At 36.9% G+C, this 27,808-nt stretch overlaps 2 protein-coding genes and 1 non-coding gene across 3 annotated transcripts; all 3 read right to left on the reverse strand.

Moving 5' to 3' along the window:
• Positions 1-420: 420 nt before the first annotated feature.
• Positions 421-8,228, reverse strand: LOC140135739 (calmodulin-like). Its single transcript, XM_072157339.1, has 6 exons — positions 8,089-8,228; positions 6,021-6,048; positions 3,579-3,722; positions 1,913-2,039; positions 1,435-1,550; positions 421-1,016 (listed from the first exon to the last, which is right to left on the reverse strand). The coding sequence occupies exons 1-6, from the start codon at positions 8,089-8,091 to the stop codon at positions 988-990; spliced, it is 447 nt and encodes a 148-aa protein (XP_072013440.1). The 5' UTR covers positions 8,092-8,228; the 3' UTR covers positions 421-987.
• Positions 8,229-18,104: 9,876 nt separating this feature from the next.
• On the reverse strand, positions 18,105-26,345 carry LOC140135740 (transmembrane protein 170A-like). Its single transcript, XM_072157340.1, has 4 exons — positions 26,286-26,345; positions 22,490-22,735; positions 20,824-20,994; positions 18,105-20,171 (listed from the first exon to the last, which is right to left on the reverse strand). The coding sequence occupies exons 2-4, from the start codon at positions 22,626-22,628 to the stop codon at positions 20,041-20,043; spliced, it is 441 nt and encodes a 146-aa protein (XP_072013441.1). The 5' UTR covers positions 22,629-22,735; positions 26,286-26,345; the 3' UTR covers positions 18,105-20,040.
• Positions 21,860-21,933, reverse strand: Trnat-cgu (transfer RNA threonine (anticodon CGU)). The gene has a single exon. It is a non-coding gene; the product is annotated as a tRNA-Thr (tRNA).
• Positions 26,346-27,808: the final 1,463 nt, after the last annotated feature.

Consider the following 27,808-nt stretch of genomic DNA (forward strand, 5'->3'; position numbering starts at 1 on the left):
ACCGTTATTTTTCCATTTGATCTGTCATCCAAAGTCTCATTTTTCGATTTGAACAGAAATTTTAATTTATTGTGTAACTTATTTACCAATAACAAAGCCATTTGAACCCATTTAAGAAGTACTTAGAAATGCATTAAATTCATTGTTCAAGGCTATACTGTGGAACTATCTTGGCAGTGGTGTAGCGTCATAAGGGCACAGGGGCACGTGTCCCTATTAATCGATTGCAAAATCCCATGGGAAAATTGCCAAAAAATGGCGTGTGCCCCCATCAGACCCAGTGCCCCCCCAATCATGGTCGGTGCCCCCCCCCCCCCCATCGGATGACCCATGCTACGCCACTGTATCTTCGCTCTCACCCAAAGGCCACATTTTTTTTAAATTAAAAAAGTCATGTTCGCACCAAATGCCTCCTTAATTTAGATGCAAAATTCCATCTCTCACCTTCTGATTTCATATTTTTTACATCATACTCTTACTGAATGCAAAAAATCAAGCACACATCCAATTCAGTTGCAGGCAGATTTGATACTAAATCCCACTTTGCATATAGGTTTTGAAACTGGACTTCTTATTCAAACAAGTTCTTGAGAAATCACAAAAATGGATGATTTCCTCAAATATGACTCAACTTTATCCTCCACGAAGTGTAATTTGCACTTTTATTCCACTTCGTTTATGATGAAGTATACCTTGAAATCACCCCTTATAGGCCTTGTAGTGATGGGAACTATAAAAGCTGCCCAATTCCTCAGTTTTCTCCATTAGTGCCATTGCTATACTCAACTACAACATGTACAAGCTGTATCAAAATGATTGGTACCCATTAGGTTTGATGGTCATTGAAAAGCCTGTTTCTATCTTTCAAATGCAATATTGGTTCCTTTGGAAATGACCAGAATAATTTATTGTTGTATGACTGTTTATGACGTTATCCTGTGTTGCATTTTGATGTGGCAGTCATGTCCATAATCACTATGCTTCTCATTATTTGCTGATCATCATCGAGACAAATTCTGTAGAAAATGTAAACATAATATTGCAGATTAATGTAATGACAAATCATTTTTTGTGCATCACAAATTAACGTTGTAATCACACAATATCGCTATGTAACACACAGTTTTCAAATTTTTGGTCAAGACAATTTAGCTCACATAGACCTGCTTTTTCATTTATAAAATGTCGGCCTCATGGTGCGCGTAAAGGTGTTTATATCTATCTGCAAGGAAAACAGCCATTTTTTACCAAAGCAGATTCAGAAAATGTTCATAAATGTGCCAACAATTTTCATATTTTTAAAAGGTTTTTCATAGGGTCATTTTAGCCTTTTCAAGTCACCTCATCTATTAACATTGCTGCCTTCTTTACCACAGAGGGCGAAGGTTATTTTGAAAAGTTGTGAATTAGGCCCTAACAAGATAGTTGTTTTACCTTCATAATTAACTTGTCCATCCCCATCAATGTCAGCTTCTGCAATCATTTCATCAACTTCTTCATCTGTTAGTTTCTCACCAAGATTTGTCATTACATGTCGAAGCTCTGTTGCACTGCACAAAGAAATTAACATAATCATAATAATTGAATGTAGCCCTACCATTAGCCTTTTTGAAGCATGGCGTACACAATAGGAGGTCAGTATTCAATATGGGTAAAACCCGCCAAATTCAAAAGCCTTTACCCATTTCGTGGCGCCATCCTATTGTGTCCGCTATACCTCAAAAATGCCAATAGGGCTTTTTTAAACACGCTAAATTCCGAGAACTCACCTTGTCGGGGGCTGGGCGGTCACTGGGTTTAGCAGTTGTCACTATAATGAGCAAAAGCTGTATTAAGACAGAGAATTTTACAATTTACCAGGAGAACTAATAAACATTTAGTACTTAAAAAGCCTGATAAAAGTCACACATACCTGATAAAGCCATTCCCATCCTTGTCAAAAACTTTAAATGCATTCCGAATCTCTTCTTCTTGGTCTAATTCGTTCATTTGTTTGGCCATCATGGTTAGAAACTCAGCGAAATCAATCGTTCCATTGCCTTGAAATTGAAAATGACAAAAGTCATATAAGTTACTTTTTTTAGTACTTCTTTTGAATCATAATGGTAATTTACGGGTAACTGGGGGGGGGGGGGTCTCATGTACTCATTACAAGTGTTCAAAAATTAAGAGCTGGTAAAAGTAAGGCAAAATAGGGTTATGAAATTTGAAATTTTTTGACACACAGATCAACCTAGCTTCTCTTTCGATGTTCACCGATGTATGTAGACCGTAACCTTCAGCACATAAATTTCGGAAGGCTGTTCTGGTGTAGCACTTAACATTGCTTAACACAAATGACCATATACGGATACCGTATGTTTACCCCGCAAAGACCCCCTTTTTTGGATTTCACAGCTCCGAAAGACCGCCTATATTTGACCAAAATATAAAATAGAGCTACGAAAGACCCTTGATTTTGATAATGTTAGCTCTAAAATATTGCTCATTCCTCATATCTGTTTTTTTTTCAGGCGATTTTCAACCAGAAAGCCAAGAAAGACCCTTGATTTTGACTGTTCGCAGCTCCAATTTGACTTGTTCGCAGCTCCAAAAGACCCCTACCGGTACGCCGTCAGCTCCCAAAGACCTACCACCTCGAAATTGAAAATTCCGGGGGAACAATAACCCCGAACATAACCACCAACATTTTTTGATGTGCCCCCCCAAGATATGAGGCACAGATCCATTGAGGGGTGGGGTATGAACGTTTGGACAGTATTTATTGTGGGACATTAGAGCACGTCAGACATATCGAATTGCATTCTGAATACGAAGAATGTCCTTCTGATATCAAATAATTTTGATTTTTTGAAATTCGCAATGAAATACACATTTTATGGCAAATGATTAAAAATTGCTATTTTTGATATTTAACAGTACTCGAAGTAAACTTTATAAATCTGATGATTTATAATTAAAGTGTATGTAGGTGGGATGAAAAGCCGACGATCAATTGAAAATTTTGACCTTTCGTATTGAAGATATATGGATTTTTCCCCAAAAAACACCAAAAAAAAAAAAAAAAAAGTTCTTTTTGGGAAAAAAATCCATATCTTCAATATGAAAGGTCAAAATTTTCAATTGATCGTCGGCTTTTTCTCCCAGGTACATACACTTTAAGAATATGTTATTAGATTTATAAAATTTACTTCGAGGACTGATATATCAAAAATGTGAAAAACATCAAATTTTAATAATTTATCATAAAATTTGTATTATATCGTGAATATCAAAAAAAGAAAAGAAAATTATTTGATATCAGAAAGACATTCTTCGTATTCAGAATGCAATTCGATATGTCTGATGTGCTCTCATGTCCCACAAAAAATACTGTCGAAACGCTCATTCCTGATCCCTTAAGAGTGTAACGTTGTTTATTTGCACATGAATGAACATTATAATCCTTTCCTGACACGTGTGTATCAAAGATATGCCATGATTTGGTCTGAATGAAAAAGGTAAAATTTCACATTAGTGGCGTAGTGCATTCTGGGATGCTGTGAAAATCTTCTTGAATCCTATGTAGGCCTACTAACCATCAGCATCGACTTCATCAATAAGTTCCTGTAGCTCGGACTCGGTTGGATTTTGTCCGAGTGATCTCATTACGGTGCCCAGTTCCTTTGTTGTAATAATACCATCGCCATCCTTGTCGAATAACGAAAATGCCTCCTGAAAGTCTAAAGGAAAAGCACAGCATTAAGTGGCTCGGTTCAATTGTCCTATTATTGCGTAACAATACTTTTGTCAGTCGTAATTCCTATTGTTCATGTTATTAGGTTCCAAACTCATTGGGGGATGCGGGTTAGACACCAGAGACAACTTTGTTCGATCTTTAGATCGCCCGTCGATGCTGCTTCGGTGCTTTTCACTAATGAACTATCAACTAATGAAGCAGAAGTAAATGGTGAAATTGTATTGGAAAATGCATTACATAGGCCTACAAAGATCAAAAGCTATAACAATTAACAATAGCTTATCAATATTGATATTTCATAAACAATGATCGACCATACAAGCACCGATCATTGCCGATGCTCAATCGAAAGATCGCACTAATTTGGTTCTGTTGCCTTAGGGATGGCTTTAAAACTCAGCCGTCGGTTCCACCCGCTTAATAATTCCGTCCGGTTGGAGCCTGTTTATATTGTTCTAAACAATGGAACACGGTTCAACCACCGGTCAACCTCCCCCGCAACACAAAAGTTGGTACAACCATGAGAGTTGAGTTGCCAAATCTTTCAAAGACCCCCTTTGAATTTTTCATCAAATTTACCCCCCCCCTTTTTTTTTCATGCAAAATGGAGTACAAAATTTGACCCAAAATAACCCTTTTTTGTGGTTTTCAATGACTAGAATTTCAAACACTGACTAGAATTTTAAATACCGCTTTTAAATGCACTAAATATTAACATAAAATTACCGGATTTTCCCAAGTACCCCTTCTATCCAAATTTCACGGACAGTGCAAATTAAATAGACCCTTCCCCCTATTTTGCTGATTTCACAGTCAAATTTCGCGGACAGTGCAAATTAAATACCCCCTATATTTGGCCAATTTCGCGGTCCTTGCTAGTTGTAAATGCAAATTATAAGTGGAAGATACTTTCTTTTGCCAAAGTATGTACCGTGCAGTTTTCCAACCTATGCATGGCAGAAAACCCGTTGTTTAATCTCTATCAACGAGAGTCAAGTAGAAAAGCCTGAACCATGACAAAAGGAAGTAAATTGTTAATGATGTCAATAGAAGATACACCCTTTATAGTAGGGATGCCCACTCTCAATACAGTTTCCACTAGAACGATTTTTCATTTACTGTGTGCGTGCACTCACACACGTATTGTCTATGGAGAAACTGATCGATACAAGAAATCCCAGGCATGTTAAATGGCGTACATACTTGTTTTGATCCAAATGTAGGCCTATATCAGGGTGTTTCAAGAAATTCCTGATTCCACCAGAAAACATTCACCAAACTTTTTCCTGTTTGGTCAGTAAATAGAGAGGACCTTCCTGCATGAAGAGATCAACTTTTTTAATGAAAAATTTAATGAGATGAGAACTACAACAGGTTGAAGTGACACCATTCCGTGCATCAGGTGTTCAAACGCAATTGTCTCCGAATTTGGAGTGAATCAGACAAGCAAACTTACATACTCATAAAATTTAACTATTTATGAAGACAAAATGTGTAGGATGTTAAGAAATTTAAGAATGTTTAAGCCTACCGCGGCCCATCTCAAATCATGCACTTCCCCGTGCACTTCTCACTACCATGTCCATTTCATAGGGAGTATAAAAACCGGGGACCATCATGGCTTCCATGCACACAGTGTATTGCTCAATGTAGTAAAGATAACCTTTGAGTTGGAGCAAATTTCTCAAAATTGGTAGTGATTAATGTTACCAAACTTATGCCATGATGAAATATAATAATTTTTGAAGATAAAATGTGCTGACCTTAAAAGATTGAACAATGTTTAAGACTACCGCTTTTCATTTGAAATAATGCACTTATTGTTCATCTCCTCTATGGAGATATTTTCCATGGCGGCCATCTATGATCATGCTTGAGGTTTCAACAAACAAACCATGGGTTTTGAGGTCTTATAGTTTTTGTTGTATGTCAACAAAATCGATTAAATTTTCAGGATGATCTTATTTTCATGTTGTTATAAGCAAATATAATGTTCCAGATAAGATAGTTAATAAATACATTAAGAAAAAGTACCTTAAAGTTGCACTTTCTGTTAGTATTCCTTTTTGGACTTTAACTTTTTAACATGTTCTAGCAGCCCTATATAAAACCGTGACACTCGAAAGGCCATATCTCTGGAATGAAACGTCCGATTAAGATTATTTAAACGCCAAAATGTTTCTTTCATCAATTCCCATCCAATAAGTTAGGTCTGAATCAATTTAAAAGTACTTCAATTTTTAGTGGACATGCCTATTTATAGGTCTGTTACGCAACTTACCGGCTATCTGCTCTGGAAACATGTGATCCTTGGGAAAGAAGAAAAAACAAACATGATTTTAGATAAATAGCGCCATCATTGTTCAACTTTTCTTTAAAATGGCTCTGTTTTACATCATCCATCAAACAACGTGGCCGGCTGAAGTTGGTCCTGGATGGATGAACTTGCATTTTGAGGGCCCAATATCTTTTTAAGTAGGACTTACAAGTTTGCTGATGGCAGATTTGAATTCTACACAAAAAGTACCCCAAAGTTGTATGGGTTCCCTTTATACATTTATGGCCTTCCAAACATCGTCTTTCGCGTAGCAACACATTTTTTACGCTGACCCCCCCTAAATTTCAACTTTCAACCTGCAATAGGAAAACGAAATAGAGTATGAAGCTCAAATTTTCAAGGATTTTACTTTCTCATCAATCTCTACCACCACACAGAAAAAGGAAAAAAATTGAAGGGTACTGCGGTGCACATCCCTGGAGTTGACATGGATTGGCTCTATAGTAGGCCTATTATCGAACAAGAAACACTGTTGAAGAAAGCATTAGCGCCATCCGGCTTGAAATGGGTGGGTGGGGCAATCGGCCTGAATTGTCAAAAAGTGCCTTGCAAAAAATGGGTCATTTTGCCGAAACGCCCCCCCCACCCCGGGATTGACGCCCATGGAAGAAAGTATTCACTGATCATTCAGTCAATCAGGATTACCGGCAAACTTTTGTGGAACTCCCTTTATAATGATAACCTTACACCCCTTGATAAATTTGTGACTATTTTTTGCATTTTTCTCAAAAAGTAATAACACACTGGTAACAAAAGTTATGTATAGGGGCAAGGAATCCAGCTACTATACTGGAATTTCAGTGACTCAAGACAAGCGGTACGTTATTAAATGATAAGAAAAGAGGTATACCTCATTTCTTAACATAATATAATGAACCACTTCATTTCAGTGAAGTAATTGGATTCCTTGCCCCTATAAATTATATAGGCCTACATAACTTTTATTACCAGTGTGTAGTTATTTTTTGAGAAAAATGCAAAATTAGTCACAAAATTTATCGAGGGGTGTAGTACCACCTTAAGGAATAAAATAGAAACGTTTACACAGTATTTTTGTGGGACCTGAGAACACATCAAATTTGTATATTATTCGCGAATTATTTTTTTAAATCAAAATTATTTGATATCAGAAGGACATTCCTCGTATTCAGAATGCAATTTGATGTGTCTGATCATGGAAGTATCTGAGTACTTCTAATCCATGGTCTGATGTACTCTCATGTCCCACAAAAATACCGTGCAAATGTTACTCTCCGATCCCTTGATGAGTAGCAAATTCAATAAAACACTTCCGAACTAAAATTAAATTGCATCATATTCATATCTTATTATTATTTATTTTTGTTGTTGTTTTAATTTATGTTAGGGGATGCATGCATGGTTATAGTGCTGGCCTTACTGGCCTTTCGGCATCATCTCCATTTTTTTTTTGTCTTTGTATTATTAGCCTCTTTTATATTTTGATGTGTAATTTCAATGTATTTTGCTTGTTTTTGATTACGGAAATAAAGATTCGTTCGTTCAGTAAACGTTGGCATCTTGAAATCGAGGAGTTGGTGCAAGAAGATCACAACTGCATGCAATAGCTGCCAGGTGTCATATTGCTTATTAATGCTTAGGCTTAAATGTGCATGCAGAAATTTCCGGAGAGTATGGCAGCTATAATTGCAGATACGTCCTTTAAAAATTTAAACATGGTCACGATGAATGGATGTAGGCCTACCGCAAGTCACATAAACCGATATATCATAAATTTGGTAGGCCTATTTCTTGTACTTTTTGTTTTGCTTTTTTGTTGTTGTCGCTGTTGTCATAGGAATTATAATTATTGTATTGCAAAACAGAAAATCATCGTGTCAATGGCATCCTGTACATGTTTTAGTCCTAAGCCAAAACAAGGCTAAATGAAAATTAAACCTGCGGTACATGTATACTTTAAGAAAAATATACTTCATTTCATGATCAAATCCAACCCCAATAATTTCCTAATTTAAAAGATTAGGTTACTTACCATTTCCTCTATAGGCTGTTGTCTCTTTTTTTTGTAAGCACCAAAAACACCGGAATTAAATACCTTTCAGTCCAATGGAATTAAATGCCTTCCAGTCCAATGGAATTGATATCAGCCTCCCTAGTCCAAATTCATTAAGCATTTGCTGTAAAGCACCTACCTACCAGCATTGTGATCATAAACAGATGTAGGGTATTTTTTCACTAATTGATTGTTTGAAATGGTAGAATGATTTCAAATAACGATAAAAGATTAGTTGCCTGTAGAAACGCTGCGTATGACAAGCATTCTAAATAGATTCAACATAATTAATTTGTAATTGATGATATCAGTTTTTGTCCTATTTTTTTTATTTATTTTATCGTAGCGTTAGTTTTGTTATTGTTGTTGTCTTTATAAATGATGATAACATCATAATTCTAAATTTTTAATTGCCGACTTTCCCAGCACACGCTCGCTATGCGGGCATTAAAAAATCGTAATTAGGCCTAATGCCGAGCTATTAAAAAAGGTAAAAAATAAAAAAAACCAGAGAAACATGTAGGTGCGGAACGTGATGCTTTAAAATGTCTGATCGGGACTGATGTATACTAGAAAGAAAAAATTTGCCGCTACATGATGAAATAAAAATATAGAAAAGACAATGTAAAACATGGCTTCTAGAGTAGAAAGAGATGATGAATCGGGATGAGATGTGAAATGCTATCTTCAGTAGATAGCAACAAAAACATAACAAAAATCAAAATATACCCCAAGACTTTCCCAGCACGAGCTCGCTATGCGGGCATTAAAAAATCTTAATTCGGCATAATGCCGAGCTGTTAAAAAAGGTAAAAAACAGAGAAACATGTAGGTGCGGAACGTGATGAGTCTGTAATATCGCTTTAAAATGTCTCATCGGAACCACAAAATTACTGTGAATTAGGCCATTCAATAGATAGCAAAAACGCATGGATGTAACAACATTATTGGCCTACCGAAAGAGAATTTCACAACACTTAAGAAATTTTAATTTTATCTTTAATAGATAGCACCACTTTCACAACAGTAAAAACATCGATTTATTTCGTTATAGTGATAAAAATAACAAAATGCATTAAATTTGAGCTATCTTCAGTAGATAGCAAAAGCGCGTAAATTTAAAATAATGTTAGGAAAAGGCTCGATGTAAACACGTTTTATGAGCAGAAATATATATCTTACACAATGTTTAATCAATAATATTCTGGCTTAGGATTGTGAACAAAGGTTTTTCATTACTGTCATTATATTTTAAGTAAAACAACGAGGCGGAGCCGAGTTGTTTTACGCCAAAAATAATGATGTCGCCCGTGTTATATGAGACGATAGATGCACTCCAGCGGCTAAATACAATACCTATATTCTCTAAATCGAATTAGGCCTACTGGCGCTATATCTACTGAGAATCAAACTAAAATTTCAAATGTTGCGACATTTTGTTTTGGTTTAATTTGGGACTACAGGCGTTAATTTGGGACTATGAGATTCTAAATGCTAGGCCTATCTTCAGTAGATATAACGAAAAAAATCCTAAAACGCGCACGGTTACTCTACGCGAATAAAAAAGGGGGGGGGGGGAGTAAAAATAGAGAAACAGACAGATGCGGAAAGTGATGAGTCTGTAATATCGCTTTAAACTTTCTGATCGGGACTGATGTATTAGAAAGAAAAAACTCGCCGCTACATGATGATGTAAAAATGTAGAGAAAATAATGTAAAACAGTCGGCCTAATGCCGATTTTTCTAAGAGCGCAACCCGTTCAATGCAGTTTTGCCGTTTCGCGCCGTACTGAATCATCATCTACAACGCGTGCTAATGTTTTTTTTTTGTTTTTTTGTTTTTTAATATTATTATTATTATTCTTTTTTTTATTGCTATCTTCTGAAGATAGCAATTTTGGTATTTTTTTGGTCGCGTTTTGGCCATAAGTCAAGTTACGTCCAACTTATGCCTATATGCCGCGCTAATAAAAAAAAAAAATGGGGGGGAGGTAAAAATAGAGAAACAGGCAGATGCGGAAAGTGATGAGTCTGTAATATCGCTTTAAACTTTCTGATCGGGACTGATGCCATTTAGTATTACTATTAGAAATTTAAAAAAACTCGCCGCTACATGATGAAGTAAAAATTTAGAGAAAATAATGTAAAACATTGCTTCTAGAGTAGAAAGATGCAATGAATCGGGATGAGATTCTAAATGCTATCTTCAGTAGATATAGCGAAAAAATCCTAAAACGCGCACGGTTACTCTGCCTAGGGCCTATGCCGCGCTATTAAAAAAGGGGGAAAAGAGGTAAAAATAGAGAAACAGGCAGATGATAATCTCTGCTTTATAAGTGCCGTTTTCAATTTTGGTCAGCTTCGTCATTTTTACATTTATAGCTCTGCAGTCGGCCTAATGCCGATATTTCTCTGAGCGCGCAACCCCGTTCAATGCAGTTTTGCCGTTTCGCGCCGTACTGAATCATCATCTACAACGCATGCTAGGCAATGTTTTTTGTTTTTGTTTTGTTTTTTAATAATTTTTTTTTTTTTTGCTTGCTATCTTCTGAAGATAACAATTTTTGTCACCTTCGTCCTTTAAACATTGCTTTGCATTCGGCCTAGTGCCGATTTTTATACTAAAAGAAAATGTGGCGAGACATGCCGTAATTTGCTCCATTCTGGTGCCGGTGTCTATAGAGCTCCTGCATTGATTTCCATGGGTAATATTAAATATCTCAAGAACCGAATACCGTATGACGCTAAAACAAACTTTGAAATAAAGCTTTTACATTTCTCTATCTGTTTATGTCATTTTGGTGTTTGTCGGATTCGTGTGATAGCTCAAATTTAAATGCCCGTTGGTTGTCGTTTTTGTCTGCTGAACGAGATAAAAGGTATATCACAAAAAAGCCTTCCAGAGATCGAGAGTAGACTTTACGTGCTAAATAGGGGTTGCGTTTTGGCCATAAGTCGAGTTACGTCCAACTTTGAAATATATATTTGATATCATGTTAACTAGAACAAAATTCTGCATAACATTTCTGAGGCCAACTGAATACTAGTATATAGCTGAAATAAAATGTTTTCATTGTCCCCTGCGCGCGATATATATTTTCGAATCGAATTAGGCCGCCTGGCGCTATATCTACTGAGAATCAAATTAAAATTTCAAATGTTGCGACATTTTGTTTTGGTTTAATTTGGGACTATAGGCGTTAATTTGGGACTATATGAGATTCTAAATGCTATAGGCCTATCTTCAGTAGATATAGCGAAAAAAATCCTAAAACACGCACGGTTACTTTGCGCGAATAAAACAAAATCGGCATTCGGCCTATGCCGCGCTATTAAAAAAAAAAAAAAAGGAGGGGGAGAGGTAAAAATAGAGAAACAGGCAGATTATAATCTCTGCTTTATAAGTGCCGTTTTAAATTTTGGTCAGCTTCGTCATTTTTACATTTCTTTATAGCTCTGCAGTCGGCCTAATGCCGATTTTTCTCTGAGCGCGCAACCCCGTTCAATGCAGTTTTGCCGTTTCGCGCCGTACTGAATCATCATCTACAACGCATGCTAGGCAATGTTTTTTTTTGTTTTGTTTTTTTAATATTATTATTTTTTATCTTTTTTGCTTGCTATCTTCTGAAGATAGCCATTTTGGTCACCTTCGTCATTTTAACATTTCTTTATAGCTTTGCATATTTCGGCCTAGTGCCGATTTTTATACTAAAAGAAAATGTGGCGAGACATGCCGTAATTTGCTCCATTCTGGTGCCGGTGTCTATAGAGCTCCTGCATTGATTTACATGGGTAATATTAAAATTGAAATATCTCAAGAACCGAATACCGTATGACGCTAAAACAAACTATAAAATAAAGCTTTTACATTTCTCTATCTGTTTTATGTCATTTTTGTGTTTGTCGGATATGTGTGATTTTGCTATCAACTGCAGATAGCTCAAATTTAAATGCACGTTGGTTGTCGTTTTTGTCTGCTGAACGAGATAAAGGGTACACACCACAAAAAAAGCTTTCCAGAGACTTTACGTGCTAAATAGGGGTCGCGTTTTGGCCATAAGTCGATTACGTCCAACTTTGATTTGATATCATCTTAACTAGAACAAAATAGGCCTACTGCATAACATTTCTGAAAATGACTACACATTTTAGGTCCGACTACTAGTAATTTTTGAGAAAATTAGTGCTATATAAAAAAAGGCCACGTTTTCTCGTGAGTACATCCGACTGCTAACCGCGTTCTGACCTCGTTTGTTCATGCGCACATAATCGTAAATATCACTCAAATTTTCGCATTTTCTTTTCAAATTTGTAGAGATCACATTCACAAGTTCTAGTAAAACACGATTTTCAACACTAAAATTGTTAATATTGTACCGATTCTCTAGGATTTTAATGGAAAGTTTGGGACTATAGGCGTGATAAACCTTTACCGGAAACCGCTTCACAGGCGGATTTAGTGGTATATGAACCCTAAAGCGATATTTTATAGAATCATGTTAGTACTGGTGAACACTATCTTTTGAAGATCAAATTCAAATGTTGCTACATTTTGTTTTGGTTTATAATTTTAATTGCATGTGGTTTTTTGTTCTACCTACTAAATACTTGTACATGTATATAGCTGAAATCAAATGTTTTCATTGTCCCCTGCGCAAGATATATATTTTCGAATCGAATTAGGCCTTCTGGCGCTATATCTACTGAGAATCAAATTAAAATTTCAAATGTTGCGATATTTTGTTTTGGTTTAATTTGGGACTATAGGCGTTAATTTGGGACTATATGAGATTCTAAATGCTAGGCCTATATTTAGTAGATATAGCGAAAAAAATCCTAAAACGCGCACGGTTACACAGCGCGAATAAAACAAAATCAGCATTCGGCCTATGCCGTGCTATTAAAAAAAAAGGGGGGTGCCGTTTTCAATTCGCCGCTACATGATCATGAAGTAAAAATGTAGAGAAAATAATGTAAAACATTACTTCTAGAGTAGAAAGATGCAATGAATCGGGATGAGATTCTAAATGCTATCTTCAGTAGATATAGCGAAAAAAATCCTAAAACGCGCACGGTTACTCTGCCCGAATTTTAAAAAAATCCGTATTCGGCCAATAAGGCCTATGCCGCGCTATTAAAAAAAAAGGGGGGAGGGGGTGGGGAAGAGGTAAAAATAGAGAAACAGGCAGATGATAATCTCTGCTTTATAAGTGCCGTTTTCAATTTTGGTCAGCTTCGTCATTTTTACATTTATAGCTCTGCAGTCGGCCTAATGCCGATTGAGCGCGCAACCCCGTTCAATGCAGTTTTGCCGTTTCGCGCCGTACTGAATCATCATCTACAACGCATGCTAGGCAATGTTGTTGGGTTTTTTTGTTTGTTTTTTTAATATTATTATTTTTTATCTTTTTTTCTTGCTATCTTCTGAAGATAGCAATTTTGGTCACCTGCGTCATTTTAACATTTCTTTATAGCTTTGCATTCGGCCTAGTGCCGATTTTCATACTAAAAGAAAATGTGGCGAGACATGCCGTAATTTGCTCCATTCTGGTGCCGGTGTCTATAGAGCTCCTGCATTGATTTACATGGGTAATATTAAAATTGAAATGTCTCAAGAACCGAATACCGTATGACGCTAAAACAAACTTAGAAATAAAGCTTTTACATTTCTCTATCTGTTAAATATGTTATTTTGGTGTTTGTCGGATTCGTGTGATTTTGCTATCAAATGCAGAAAGCTCAAATTTAAATGCGTACTTGGTTGTCGTCTTTGTCTGCTGAACGAGATGCATAAGATTTCGCAAAAAAGTGCAACCCGTAAATAGTCCCCATAAAACGTAGAAATTGAGCTAGCAGCTAGGCCTAAGTTGTTTCATTTTCTCAGCCAATGTGTGTCCGAGATACGTTTCTTTGATGCTATGTTAAACATGGGATGGCTTTTATGAAATTATGTGCAGAAATAAATGATTTCCAATCTGTTCTGGTGGACTAATCGCGCAAATCATGTATCGATTTAAAATTTAAAATTTAGTTTTGACTACATGATGAAATAAAAATATAGAGAAAATAATGTACAAATTATGAAAGTCGGTTAAAGCCCCTAGGAATTGAGATGAAAACAAATAAACTTGAACTTGAATAAGGTTAACCCCCGCAGCGGTGTCAAATGAAAGAGAAAAATGTAATGAATAATTATAATAAAAATATTTTCTCCACCACTTATCGTAAGACCCAAACAATATTCATATTTTGGGCCTTTTCTCGAAATATCTCAAAAACAAAACCATGGTTCAGCTGTGGTGCGGTAACCGCTCTAGTATTCTTGTCTTTCTCTGAATAATTTTTTATAATTAGGCGTCAGATTAGGCAAATATGAAGCACTCTGCAAATAGTGCTTCGACTGAAATTTGGCTTTGGTGTTGCTGATTGTTGTAACAGGCAAATTAATTTCTAAGTTAGTCAACTGAAGGATTATGATTGGAGTATACCGTAAAGACTCGCCTAATGGCGCACATGGGCTCCGATTCACACATGCCTAGGGTAAATTTCACATACCAATAATTATAGAGAGTTCCTTCCTCTAAATATCCCAACAAGAATTAAGGCCTAGGGTAAATTTCGCGTACAGAGAGCTCCTTCCTCTGAAAATTTTGGTGGGATTTTTACAGAGGGCACTTTTAGCATGTGCCTAAAATTCCATTTATGCCAAGGGAGCCCACAGGTGCCATTACACGAATCTTTATAGTATTTCATTCTGCAAAACAAGATTCTTCTGGAATTTTTAGTAGCTCGTTAGACAAGGGAAAACTTTGCTCATCTTCCCCGTTTAATCTAAAAACCTTTGTGTTGCGAAAAGACATTAAAATGACAAGTTTTGATTATTTAACCAATTAGGCCAAATTAAAAAAAAGGTTTGTCTCAATTTAATTAGTAAAAAAAGAAAGATTTTTTTCTCTTTTTTTTCCAGAAAAAGTGTAAAAAATATGATTGAAATGCCGTTTTGACAATTTTAGACCCCTGCTTTTAGATTACTTCACTTCAATACAATAGCAGCTTCACTTAAATATTCAATACAACACTTCATACAGCAGAATAGGACTTTAAGGTTTTTTCACATTTGAAAAAAATCTTTGAAAAAATAAATAAAAATAAAAAACCATTTCGCATTAGCTTTTCAGAGTTGGAGAGCTTTGAGACAAAGCTTTTTTTTTTAAATTTGGCCTTACATCCTATGTTTATTTGTGAAGTAAAACAAATGTGCACATTTCATATACCCCACACCTTACAGTACACACTCACCCACATATACATTAAGAAAAGAAGAGATAAAAAAAAAATGAATCCATGTACATCACATTTATTTAATGTTATAAATAATTATCATAATTATATACAAAATAATTATTACAATACCATACATGACGTTTAGTCACATTGGATTATATTCAAATTATATTTCAAAACTATCAAATGTTGTGCAATTTATTTCTTTTTCTTTTGGGGGGGGCAGATCAGGACTTTAGATTTTGACAGATTTCTTCTAATAAATTTACACTACAAATTTGATCTCATAAAATATGGCATGATCTGGTTCATGGGGCCAAAAGAGCAGAGACGTAGCCAGCCCTTTAGAGGGTGGGGTAAAGCCAAATTTCGTCCCCATTTGTCAAATTTTGCCCTATGTTTTGTCCCTTTTATCCCTGGCAAATGCCTGTGGGGAAGAATTTGCCCTACCCCCAGCTTTCCCTTGGCGACACCACACTGCAAAGGAGGCAAATTTGAAATTGTGATAAAGGCAAAAATATAGAATTAAAAAAAATACAATAAGAAAATAGACACCACAAAACTTTAGAACCAGGTATCCTGGACCTTTGGTGTTTTCAGCATTTTTAGAATTGCCTTCTGTGGCCCAGCTCAGATTGTGTCACATGTAAAATGTCACTCTTTTTTTATGGAGGGCTTATGCAGTGATCATATTTTTAACACATTACACTTGGTGTTCACTCTTTCCAGAGTGACTTCCACTCTCTTATTCCACTCCATTGGAGGGTTCACTCTGGACACATACTCTTTTAGAATTAATTCCCTTTTTCTTTAACAAGCCAATTTCATGTTGGCCTTGAGGAAACAGTCCCAGTACATTGAAAGGTTCACTCAGGTTAAATTAGAATGAAATAAATGAATGTACTACGGTGTATTTGAAGAGCTTTGTTTCAAAACCCCTTACATCCACTTTTGGGTGAAATTGAGGTATTGACATGACATTATAGTGTGGGTAAAAATACACATTTGGGTGGTTGTTTGACCTTCATACCACTTTCCCTTCCAGAGATATGGTATATTTCCCGTTTGGGAAATCTTAGGGAATTTCCGGAAATCTGAACATAAAATGAATATAGAATTGTTTTGTTTTAATTTTTGATGTATACTAGTAGCATGGAATGTTCTTTACCTACTAAAACCAAAGGGAACTGTTTTTGGGTCACTATTTTTGAAAAAAATCATTTTGATTAACAAAAGGTGTAGCTTCGAAATACTCAAAAATGCCATTTTCCTAATTTAATTAAAAATTCATAATTAAACAAGTAAATGAGATATTTCAATTTTTCTTTTTGATTTTGAAAGCATTAGTCAAGTTACATAAAGTAGTGCAAACAAATGGGCTCAAATATGATTGCAAAGGTGATTTCTAGAAAAGGGGTAAATTTGTTTGGTTGCAAAAGCCCTTACATCCACAAAAGGCGCGATATAAAAGATATAATAAAATAAATAGGAAGGCTTCAAAATTGTACCAAACCTATTCTTTTAGTTTCTATTCATCAACACTTTATCCAAACCCAAATTGAATCAAATCGAACCAGTAATACTTGCACAATTAAAAAAAGCTGTTTTTCTCAAAAAGTCAAAAGTGGATGTAAGGGGTTTTGCAACAAAGCTCTTAGAGACATCAACCATTCATTTTGGTCCCACACCACTCTTCGCCATACATACATTCTCCCAGCCACATTTCCCTAACATAATATGAAATTTAAAAAAAGAAGGAAATTTAATTAGGCAGAGGCGGGGCTCGAACCCACGCTGCACTGCGCCGCTATCACGTATACCATATGACCAGCGCCTTAGACCGCTCGGCCACAAAGGACTTGATAGTGTCATCGTGAAAATTTAAACATATAATCTTACTATAAATAGGGGAATGTTGTATGTATCTATGTATGTATGTATGTATCGCTATAAAGGCTCCGTCAGTTTCGATCCAAATGTCGCCAAATTCATACGGAGATCGAGGAATATACGGGACGTGTTTAAACTTTATTTGGTTGAAAACGGTCAAGAATTGGCTGCAAAAACAGTGAAAATATGGGTAAAAGGGGTTTTTGTTATGAAAATCGGTTACCAGCCTACAGCGTCACTGCAGCTGGCGGCAGCGCTGTCAAGGCGTCAAGCGTATGTAATGCGCGTACGCCAATGCGCGTAGAACGGCGCAGAGCCACACGATTTGCGAGCCAGAGACCAGTGGACATGATAATAGGGAAGAAGGAAAAATAATAAAGGACAAAAAGGTACATGGACGTCACGGGATGAAGCGGTACTATAAAGAAAAATTAAATTAAAATGAGGACAAAAAGGTACGAGTAATTAGACCAACGGGTTAAAGTAACTAAATGAAACGGGAACGAAACAAAGAAGGAAAGAAACTATTCAGGAAATTTAAAAAAAAAAGAAGCTAAAATAATGAGAACAGAATTAAATAAAAAAACATGGAAACGGGAAATCACAAGCAGCAAATAAAAAAGATGCTAAAAGGGAAATGTAAGAAAGAACAGATTTAGAAAATAATGGGAACTGGGTTAAATAAATAAATAACATGGAAACGGAAAATCACAAGCTAAGCAGAGGAAACTAAAAAGAAAATGTTAGAAGAGACAGATTTAGATAAATAAAATGTACCTTTTCAATGATTCTACCTGTTCAGTAATTTTTCCTGTTATAGTGAACGCTCCCATTTACTCATCAAGCGGGGACCCGCGCGAAGCGCGGGTATCCCGCTAGTATTAATAAATCGCAACTTCATTACTACATCATATTTTGGAATTTTATCTGCTTAAAACATTAATGGGTATTACAATAAAGCTACCATTATTTATATTGTTGAATTCTCAAGCGCATAGAGACAATTAATACAAGGGTCCTATGATCTATACTAGATCAATTGTGACGCAAGTTGTTATCAAAAATTGTTATGATAGATGTACAGTTAATATTCATATATTCCATTACCTATCTGATGGTACAATTTTTACACAGAAAATATTTATTTGAAAAACCTGCCACTCGGCTTTTTCCGGAAAGGTCACAGGGTTGCCGTGACCTGTGCAATAATTACAATTAAATGTTTTCTTATTCTAACAGCAAGCGTTTCTAAAATGCAGTATGGCGAAATGTGGTGTGTTTTGGTCCTTGCTACTCAGTACATCATCATTTGTCTCAGTGGTTAGTTCAAGAAGGTCAATCTGCAATAGCTGCCACACGTCATAATTTTAGATACAATATAGACCCTATAATGCAGAAATTGTCAAATTATCTACAGGGCAGCTACTGCAGAAAGAGCCTTTTTGCAATATACCCCTCAGGATTATTCTTTCATACACATCATAATATAACTACATGACGGACACCCCTTGGAGTTGGGCTAGCTGGAGGAATGGCCGCTATATCTGAGATGTCATTTTTTGTCACAATTATTTGTGCTGAAAAATGACAACCATTTGCACTTTTCTTTCTTTCATGGCAACAAATGGATAGTTAATTCTGCCTTCATTAAAATGCAAGTGACTTTGGGATATATACATGGTCACATAAGCAGTTAGACACAAGTGACCATGCATATACCCACTACGTCACTTACATTTATAGGGGGGCCAGAATTAACCATCCATTTGTTGCCGAAATGAGTAACATGTAATTGTGGACATAGTATGGTTCTGGTTTTCCCTTGATTTGAACTATTTTCGTTCCAAATTCGTATCACCATTTCGCCATTTTTATTTTCACATACGACTTGACCTTTTGAGGTCATCTTGTAGACTTTTTTTACCAAACGTTTTTGTTATCCTTACTACAGTTCGCCCTTTAAAAACTGAACTTGGATGTACAATTCTTGCCACCTGCGGAAATTGGTTTGTTGTGAGGTTCCTGTTTTTTCGAAAATGTCTGAAAACCGAACGGGTAATGACAACAAGACACAGGGTACTATAGCAGATTCAACACATCGTGGGACGTTTTTCCAACAAATCCAGGCTGCCGGTCAATCATTTGTACCTCGTCTTTAGCCTGATATGCATGATTGCCTGGTTGCCTGGATTTGTTGGAAAAACGTCCCACGTTGGGTTGAATCTGCTCAAGCTTAATTGCTAAACCTATTTCACTTATACCAAACAATAAACCACACAATCAAATGTTGGTGCATATCTTCCAACTATCATACAAGCTGTATCAAAATGATTGGTACCCATCAGTTTTCATCGATAATGGATGAGCCTGACAGATCAAAATTCAACATAAGATCCAAATAATTTGTAAATTAATTGCAAAAACAAGTCATAAACTATACATTCTGGATATTTCAAATGTATCCAAAAGTGTATTTGGAAGAGGTAGGCTTTTCAATAAACATCAAAATTGATGGGTACCAATCATTTTGATACACCCTGTATTAATTGCAGAAGTCATATGCTAACATATAAGAGGGGTTGCTTGTCCCTCTATGGGATTCTGACTATTCCAGTTGAAATCCGGACAGGTTTGCACCATGCAACCTGTAACTCAGTTGGCAGCCAATCCAAGTCAAGATTCCAACATGTAGTGAATTCTCTCAGTGCTGACAACCTTGTTTTCTTTTCCGTACGAAAAATACTAGAAAATACACAATCAAAGTGTTGCTAATATCCTTGTATATGATATGAGAATCATCATAATAGTTTGACCCCATCCACATACCATGGCATACATGGGGTAAAATTTGAATGTTGTCGTCTTAAATAGTCCAGCTATAATGGCACCTGTTATGTGGAAATAGAAAAGAAAAGAACAAAGGTTACAGTGTGTCTGAACACAATCAAGTGTTTGACTTAGTTATGGTTCTGTAATTCAATTGAATGTGCTTGGCAGCTTGGGTATTAGGCAAGCTAGAGAAATTATGATTCATAATTTTATATTTTTTCTTGGGCTTGCATCGCTTATTTCCTTGCATATATTAATTGTGTCTCGATCGCATTGTCTAATGCCCTGCTAGGGTGAAGCATATAGGCCGCCTCCTTTTTCATTATTTAATATTATAATTGGCCGCTCAGACACAGTGAGAGAGTTATCTTGGGGACTTTAGTTGAGATTGCCCGAGTACCAACTGTGAACTCAGGTAGTGTAGTGGTTAGGGACCGTTCACAAACACTTGTAAGGGGGGGGGGCCTAATGCAAAAAAATTTCATCGGTCATTTTTTTCAGGCCCCCCCCCTTAGGAGGGTCAAAAAATTTCAGGGCCCCCCCTTTTTGCATCAGGCCCCCCCTAACAAGTGTTTGTGAACGGTCCCTTAAGACTCTGGACTGGTAATCCAGCGACCAACAAAGTTCAATCCCTGCTGAGTCCTGATTTTTTTCTCTCTCAACATTTTCATATACAGTTTGCTTGAACTCCAAACACATCAATTTACTTACTTGTTGCAATACCACCAGTGATAGGGCCAATAAAACCCATGACCAAGATAAGCACAGCATAAAATCTGCCATATTTATGTCTATGTAGCGCCCATACGGCTACCAGTGCAGCTCCGGAGTGAACCAGGAATGAGGAGAATAAGTACCACAGGAATATCTGATACCACATCTCTGCATGGGGGAAACAAATGAAGAGAAAATGTCATAGTACAAAAAAAAGGAATGAATGGTCAGTCTCTCTCAGGGGTAGCGTTAACCCCTGTTCGAGGGTGAACGACCCCCTAAATTAAAAAAATATTAATTTTTCACCCTCTATATTGGGAATATGTGCAATCTCGGGGGTGAACTCTGACCCTCTACTTTTGGACCCCTGACTACACTGCAAAATATTTTTCACCCCCCAGATTGAATTTTCACCCCATGTGTTTGGATTTTCTGCAAGCTCGGGAGTGAAAAACACGGGAAAACAACCCCCGACTTTTGGGCCTTAGTGCTACCCCCTCTATCTTATGGATGATGAGGTTCAAGTGAAGATATGAAGTTACCAAAGACAGTGTCAACCAATGTCATCACATTCTTGATTTGCAACTTTTAGATGGCAACAAAATTTAGATTAGAAGCTTTTGTGTCTTGTATGGACAAAAAGGAAGATGTAGATACAGTTTTATTGACCACAAAAGGTTTTGACATTTTCCAGTAAAGCTCTCACCTAATGGGTGATTATATACTTGGGTACTTGATTGGATTTTTACAAAAATTGACCACCCCCCACCCCAAGTAGAAATTATAGACCCTACATTTGTATATTACCTTTTTATTCAAGGTTGGAAACCTGAGCTATGGTGTTGTTGTTTTTTCAAAGCTGGATCAAGTTGAACATTTTAGAAATTTCATTTCAATGAACACAGCTATGGCTATCAACAACGTGATGACTTGCATGGAAAAACAGTGGCATGATCGACGGGAATTATATAAATAAACATGATTTTTCACCAGGTTCGCCGTCACAAATAATAAAGGAGACAAGTAGAAAAAGTGATCCCGCCTGGGAATTGAACCCAGGACCTCAGGTTTACGAGACCTGCACCTTAACCACTGGGCCACGGGAGCTTCATGATTAGGCTGGTTGAAATTCGAACCCATAAGCGGTCACTTAGGAGATAAGTATTCAGCAAAAGTATACTAAGGCCTAAAAAAAATTGTTTGATTGGCGTAACATAAAAAATTTAGGGTATACTAAAATGCAGAAAACCTTTGACGAGCGCGTATTGTAAGGATACATCGCGTATATACTGCGTTGCACGCACTTGTCTCTGATTGGCTGCTAAGGCGATATGGTGTTGCTGAGGGGAGATTTATGAATGAATTTTGTGCCGTATGCGTTGTTAGCGCCGAATTTGCAACATCACGGTAGTCGCGCTCGTAAAAGGTTTGCTGCATTTTAGTATAGGTAGGTCAGGATTTTTTTTCTTTTCTTTTTAAGCTGTAAATTTTGTCTTTGAAACTTTTTTCTTCTTTTTTTTAAATTTATTTATTTATTTTTATTTTATTGGTTTTTTTGCAAAAAAGAGAAGAAAAATGTTAGGGTCTGGCCTAATTTTAGGGTTGATCGGGTTACGCCAATCAAACAATTTTTTAGGCCTAATAGCTACCCATAATGCCTCACCTATCCAATTTGCCAGTGGTTCTGTTTCCAAGGTGATGACCTTTCTCACAGATGGAAAACTGATCCCAAAGTTGACTTCATCCACTACATGTTCTGCCATTCCATCTAATGACATCATTTCACCTGGATGGTCTGCCATACTGCCAATAGTGTGGTATCGTCAAAGATCTGCTCTCTCTAACTTGAATTAAATTTACATTTTCATATAGTAGAGTATTGGATATATCTGAAAGACCTCAGTCAATCCTGGAAAATATAAATATACCAAACAAACATGTCTCATTCATGAATGAAAATTGTACCCGATACCTAAAAATTTCATGGAATACAAATTCTGTTCAAAACAGAGGCTAATCAGGCTATAATACCTTTATTCTCAATTTAGTTATAAAGGCCATTGATGACAGTGTACATCAGTAAAAATTTTCAGGTACCATCGCATTTGCTGCTGGCACTTAAAAAAATGCTGTTTTTGAGGTCTTGATACATCGCTCAAAAAACATTTACCGTATTTGTTCCATTATTAACCGCCCATGCCCCTATGCACCCACCCAGTGACTTAAAAACTTGTATAAAGCAAACTGTGGTACCGGTATACATTATTATTAGTTTATTAAAAGGGCATTTCGTGATCCACAGCCTCATCCCCCACTTTTCTCAATTTAAGATTTTTAATTTTTTATACTACTGGAAACCTCTGGCTTCATAATATTTATGTACCAAAAATTTCTTGCAGACAAATTTGTTTAAATAGCAGAAATATCGTCAAATTTGAATTTCGTTCTGGTATACAAGAACGAAATACAACACATTGTCTATGGAGCAGTGTAATACACATAATCATACATTACTCGCAAACGCTAGATCGGAATCAACTGAAATTTTGGGAGTACATGTAAGCTTTTTTTGTGGATATCTACGGGTAGGTACCGGCCCGAGTACTGAAAAATGTCATAAAAGGATGCTAGGATCACGAAATCCTCCTTTAACTGCCCCTGCAAATCTGAATCATGGTCCGAAACAATGACACATGTGGTCATATGTTGTGTACATTTAAATTAGGGCTGTGCAATAATTATGAGCCCCCTGGGGGGGGGGTAAAATTTCCAAATGGCTAGCCAAAAATTGCTTGCCCCCCCCCCCTCTATTTAAGCATTTCCGTACTGTTTTCCTAAGCGTTTTAAGAGCGTTTTATTAAAAACTAGCGGGAGACCCGCGCTTCGCGCGGGTCCCCGCTAGTTGAGTAAACGGGAGCGGTTAGTAAACGGGAGTGGTTAGTAAACATGGTAAACGATGATGATAATCATGGTGTCTTGGTGTATATCATCTTATTCATCCAGTATAGCAATGATCATGTTAGCTTGATAATCATAAATATCCAGACCTGTGATAATGTTGTTACTCATTCAATCCATCAGTTTGAAACAGCTCGTGACAAAATGATTGATTTTAACTTTATCCCAACAAACATAAAACATTAAGGTTAGAAGAGGTTGCTAGAAAACGTTTCAATTTCGGGTTATAATCGTAAGCAACATTAAAAGTTGCTGCAAAACATTTTAAGCGATTCCGTGTTATTAATAGCAAGGCCTATATTCTAGCCAGGATTTAATTGCGAGGCGGGGGCCGCAGAATTTTAAGGGATTCCGTGTTATTAATAGCAAGGCCTACATGTATATTATAGCCAGGATTTAATTGCGAGGCGGGGCCGCAGAATTTCCAAAATGTGAACATTCACCCACACCCTAACATTTAACCTTTTCGGGCTATACTGAACAGTTCTGTCCCGGTTGGCTACATTTTAACATTCCCTCTGAAAAGTGGACTTTCTTGCAAATCTGTCACCCAATGAACCACTTTTCATCAGCTTACACCCATGATCCCCCGAAATGGCTTCAAGGCCTTTACTCACCAAGTTTTCAATTCTGAGGGGACACAACCCCCTGCACGGCGCGCGACACAATGGTGCTTCGTGGTCATTCAAAAGGTGGCGGCAAAAACTTCGAGTGTGCCCCCTTCGCCACTGTCTAGGCCTTCACGCGCGAAGCCAACATTAAATGCGTCCATACCATGCGCGGCAATGCGCGCGTGAAACTATGGTGCCGTAGTACGCGCAGGTGCGTGACTCGCCACTTACTGCATTTGACGCGTTTGCTGTCATGACCTAATCCATAAGGTTATTGACCTCAACCGCCTAGCAACCAACCATTTTTTTTGTTATTTCCATAGTGATTGAATAGTTTTGCAAAATGAACGCCAGATGGTTTAATGGCAATATGTACCCGATCAATGTACGCAAAAATCAGAGCTGAAAGTGAAAGCATCTCGGCGCCTGCTTCTGGACAAGATTTAGCGACTTCCTTTTATTTTATATAGAAGCGCCCCATGAATGCGTGCAAAAAATCGCTTCCCCCTCTCGGCTTGCCAAAATTGCTTGCCCCCTTTCGCTCGCCAAAAATTTCTTTCCCCTCCCCAATTTTACCCTTCCCCAGGGCTCATAATTATTGCACAGCCCTTAGAAGACAAGCATTTACCTACTCAATATACTGCACAAATATGCTTATGCTTTTAAAAGTTAAAGAATTTAATGCCACAGACTACATGTACTACTTTTAGACATTCCCCGGGACCATTCACAACCAGTCAAAGTCCCCATGTTTTGCGTGCTGTGAATTCTTGCATTCATGAGGGCATGTTGTTTGATCCTCCATGTCTAACAATCACACCAGCATTGCGTGCCTTACGTTTATGTAAAAGACCGTAAAAATATGTGGTACGTAGCAGTCTCGCCTGTCACATTTCATGGAACAATTGGCCCTCACAGACGTCATAACAGGCATGACAGGTGATACTGAGACTTTTGACTGTTTGGAAATGCAGACCTGAAACTGACTACTAGTATTTTGTGAAAAAAGGAAAAAATGCTTTAAAAAAGGGGAAAATATAGGTAACCTAGGCAAACCTTAGTTAAGGCATTTACTAGTCAGCTTAATTCGCCGAGACCGGGCCCCAACACAATGCATATTTACATAGAAATTTGAATTTTTTTCGAGAATAGGTGGGTGAAGGAAACCTACATAAATATGTTTTCTATACTTCACTTGACCCAAATATATGATTTTTTATGGTGATAATCAAGTCGCACATGGAATTTTAGAGGGATTTTGATAGCAGTTCCATTAAAAAAAAGCTGCTATCGCCATGAGTCTAAGATCTAGAAACACCCCGAAATGCCGCTTTGGGGAATTTTGCTAGCTGAATCTTTTTGATGAAAGTCAATCTTTGACAAGATGTAACTTTGCTACGGAAAGTGCTATGAAAAAAAGGTTTTCAGTTTTGGCTTAGTTTACTCAAGGGCTTTAATTTGATATATAAAATGATGCAATTTGATGGCAAATTTGAATTCACCTAGTATACCTAGAAAATAGGTTAAAAAAAGCTAAAAAAATTCTAAAAAAGCTCAAAAATTAGGCTGAATAACAAATAAAAAATGCATTAATTTCAGGAATAAAAAAAGAGGAATTCAGCAAGAGCCTAGAGAGAGGCAAAGTTTCAGGTCTGGAAATGGTCTGTTATCTCTTTCGTCCATGTTTAATGTATACCTCCATGAACACACAGCTCACAGCAAAGCAAAAAATGGGTAAGCTTAAATTGTTAATTATTTACATAATTTGTATTTTTTGAGTCATCGACATCGTAAGCTTATTAATTTTATCACCATGTTCTAGCTATCTAAAGTGATATACGATCTCCTGTAAATAAACAACAAGAACACAGTAATATATTTGATACTTACAGGAAACGCACAAATGTAAGAAATCGGAATTCTAGTCAGTTATTTGATTACATTTTTACGCACATTTTTACGATAAACATTTCGTCCGTCAATGTCATGAATGTTGACAAATTGGTTGACCCTTGACCCTGGCTGAAGCACGCCACCAGTCACCACAAACTACTTTGGATCCCCTGAGCGCCCCAGCAAACACAAAAACGTTTTAAAAACATTTTAAATAAGTTATATTTTGGCTTTTGGTTTGGGTAAAAAAGTTTTAATAACATTAAAATGTCGGGTTATATAAAGGTCATGATAACGTTTTAAACGTTTTGTATGAAAACACACTACAACAATATTTTTAAATGTTTTCAAAAAATGTTATTGTAAACTATTTTTGCAAACATTTTTGCCAAATATTGTGTCAATACTTAATAACATTAGGGGCTGGCATTTTCTTCGAAGGGGGGTCACAAAAATACTGGGGGGTCATAGAATTTTCAGACCAAAAATAGCAGGCGGCGGATGACATGATCGAGCCGGCAACTCGTGAAACCGCCCGGCCGTATGGCATTTTCCATATACTGTTAGTTTTGTGGGGTTCATTATCGAACCCCAACGGTTTTAGCTTGTATTTATATTATTTATCAACATAGGCCTATTTGTTTGTGATATTTCAAGCGCTTTTAAAATTTCAAAATAATCCCATTCAATTACACGGTTGACGATGAAAATTTACTGAATTTAGGGACTGCACGTCATACACCACCTGAAAAATAGGGTGGTTATAATTTTTTTAACACCCAAAATAGGGGGTTATAGAATTATTAAGGGCTGGTGACTTAAAATTTTCACGCGCTGCGCGCGCGCCTTCTTTAACTTCGCAGTCGAACTGTGCGTACAATCTATGCAAAATTTTTACACGGTCCGCGCGCCTTCTGTACACTTACAATAAAAATTTTACCGCGCTCCACACACTTTCTTCACTTTTAAGTTTTGACGCGCTCCGCGCCTCCGGCAATGAATAATTTATCTTGAGTCTGTGTAGTTGGAAGGGGGGGGGGGGGTCATAAAATTTTTCGACCCGCGATAGGGGGGTCGAAAAATTTTTGCCCGTGATGGACGGTTGCATTTTGAGGGCCCTATATCTTTTTAAGTAAAGAAGTCACAAGTTTTCTGATGCCAGATTTGAAGTCTACACAAAAAAGTACCCCAGGATACATACTTTTCGAAGTTGTTTGGGGTTCCCTTTATACATTTATGGACCTCCAAACATCGTCTTTTCGCGTATGCGACACATTTTTATGCTGACCCCCTAAATTTCATATTGATGCCACGGAAAACGAAATGGAGTATGAAGCTCAAATTTTCAGGATTTTACTTTCTCATCAATATCTACCACCACACAGAAAAACAAAAAATTGAAGAGAAAAAATGAAAATTGTGCTGCAGTGCACATCCCTGGAGTTGACATGGAATGGCTCTGTTTTATTAGGCCCGCAATGCTATCTTCAGTAGATAGCCGGTTGCGCACGCGTTGCGAG

This window comes from Amphiura filiformis, chromosome 16 (genome assembly GCF_039555335.1).
Source record: "Amphiura filiformis chromosome 16, Afil_fr2py, whole genome shotgun sequence".
Taxonomy (NCBI): domain Eukaryota; kingdom Metazoa; phylum Echinodermata; class Ophiuroidea; order Amphilepidida; family Amphiuridae; genus Amphiura; species Amphiura filiformis.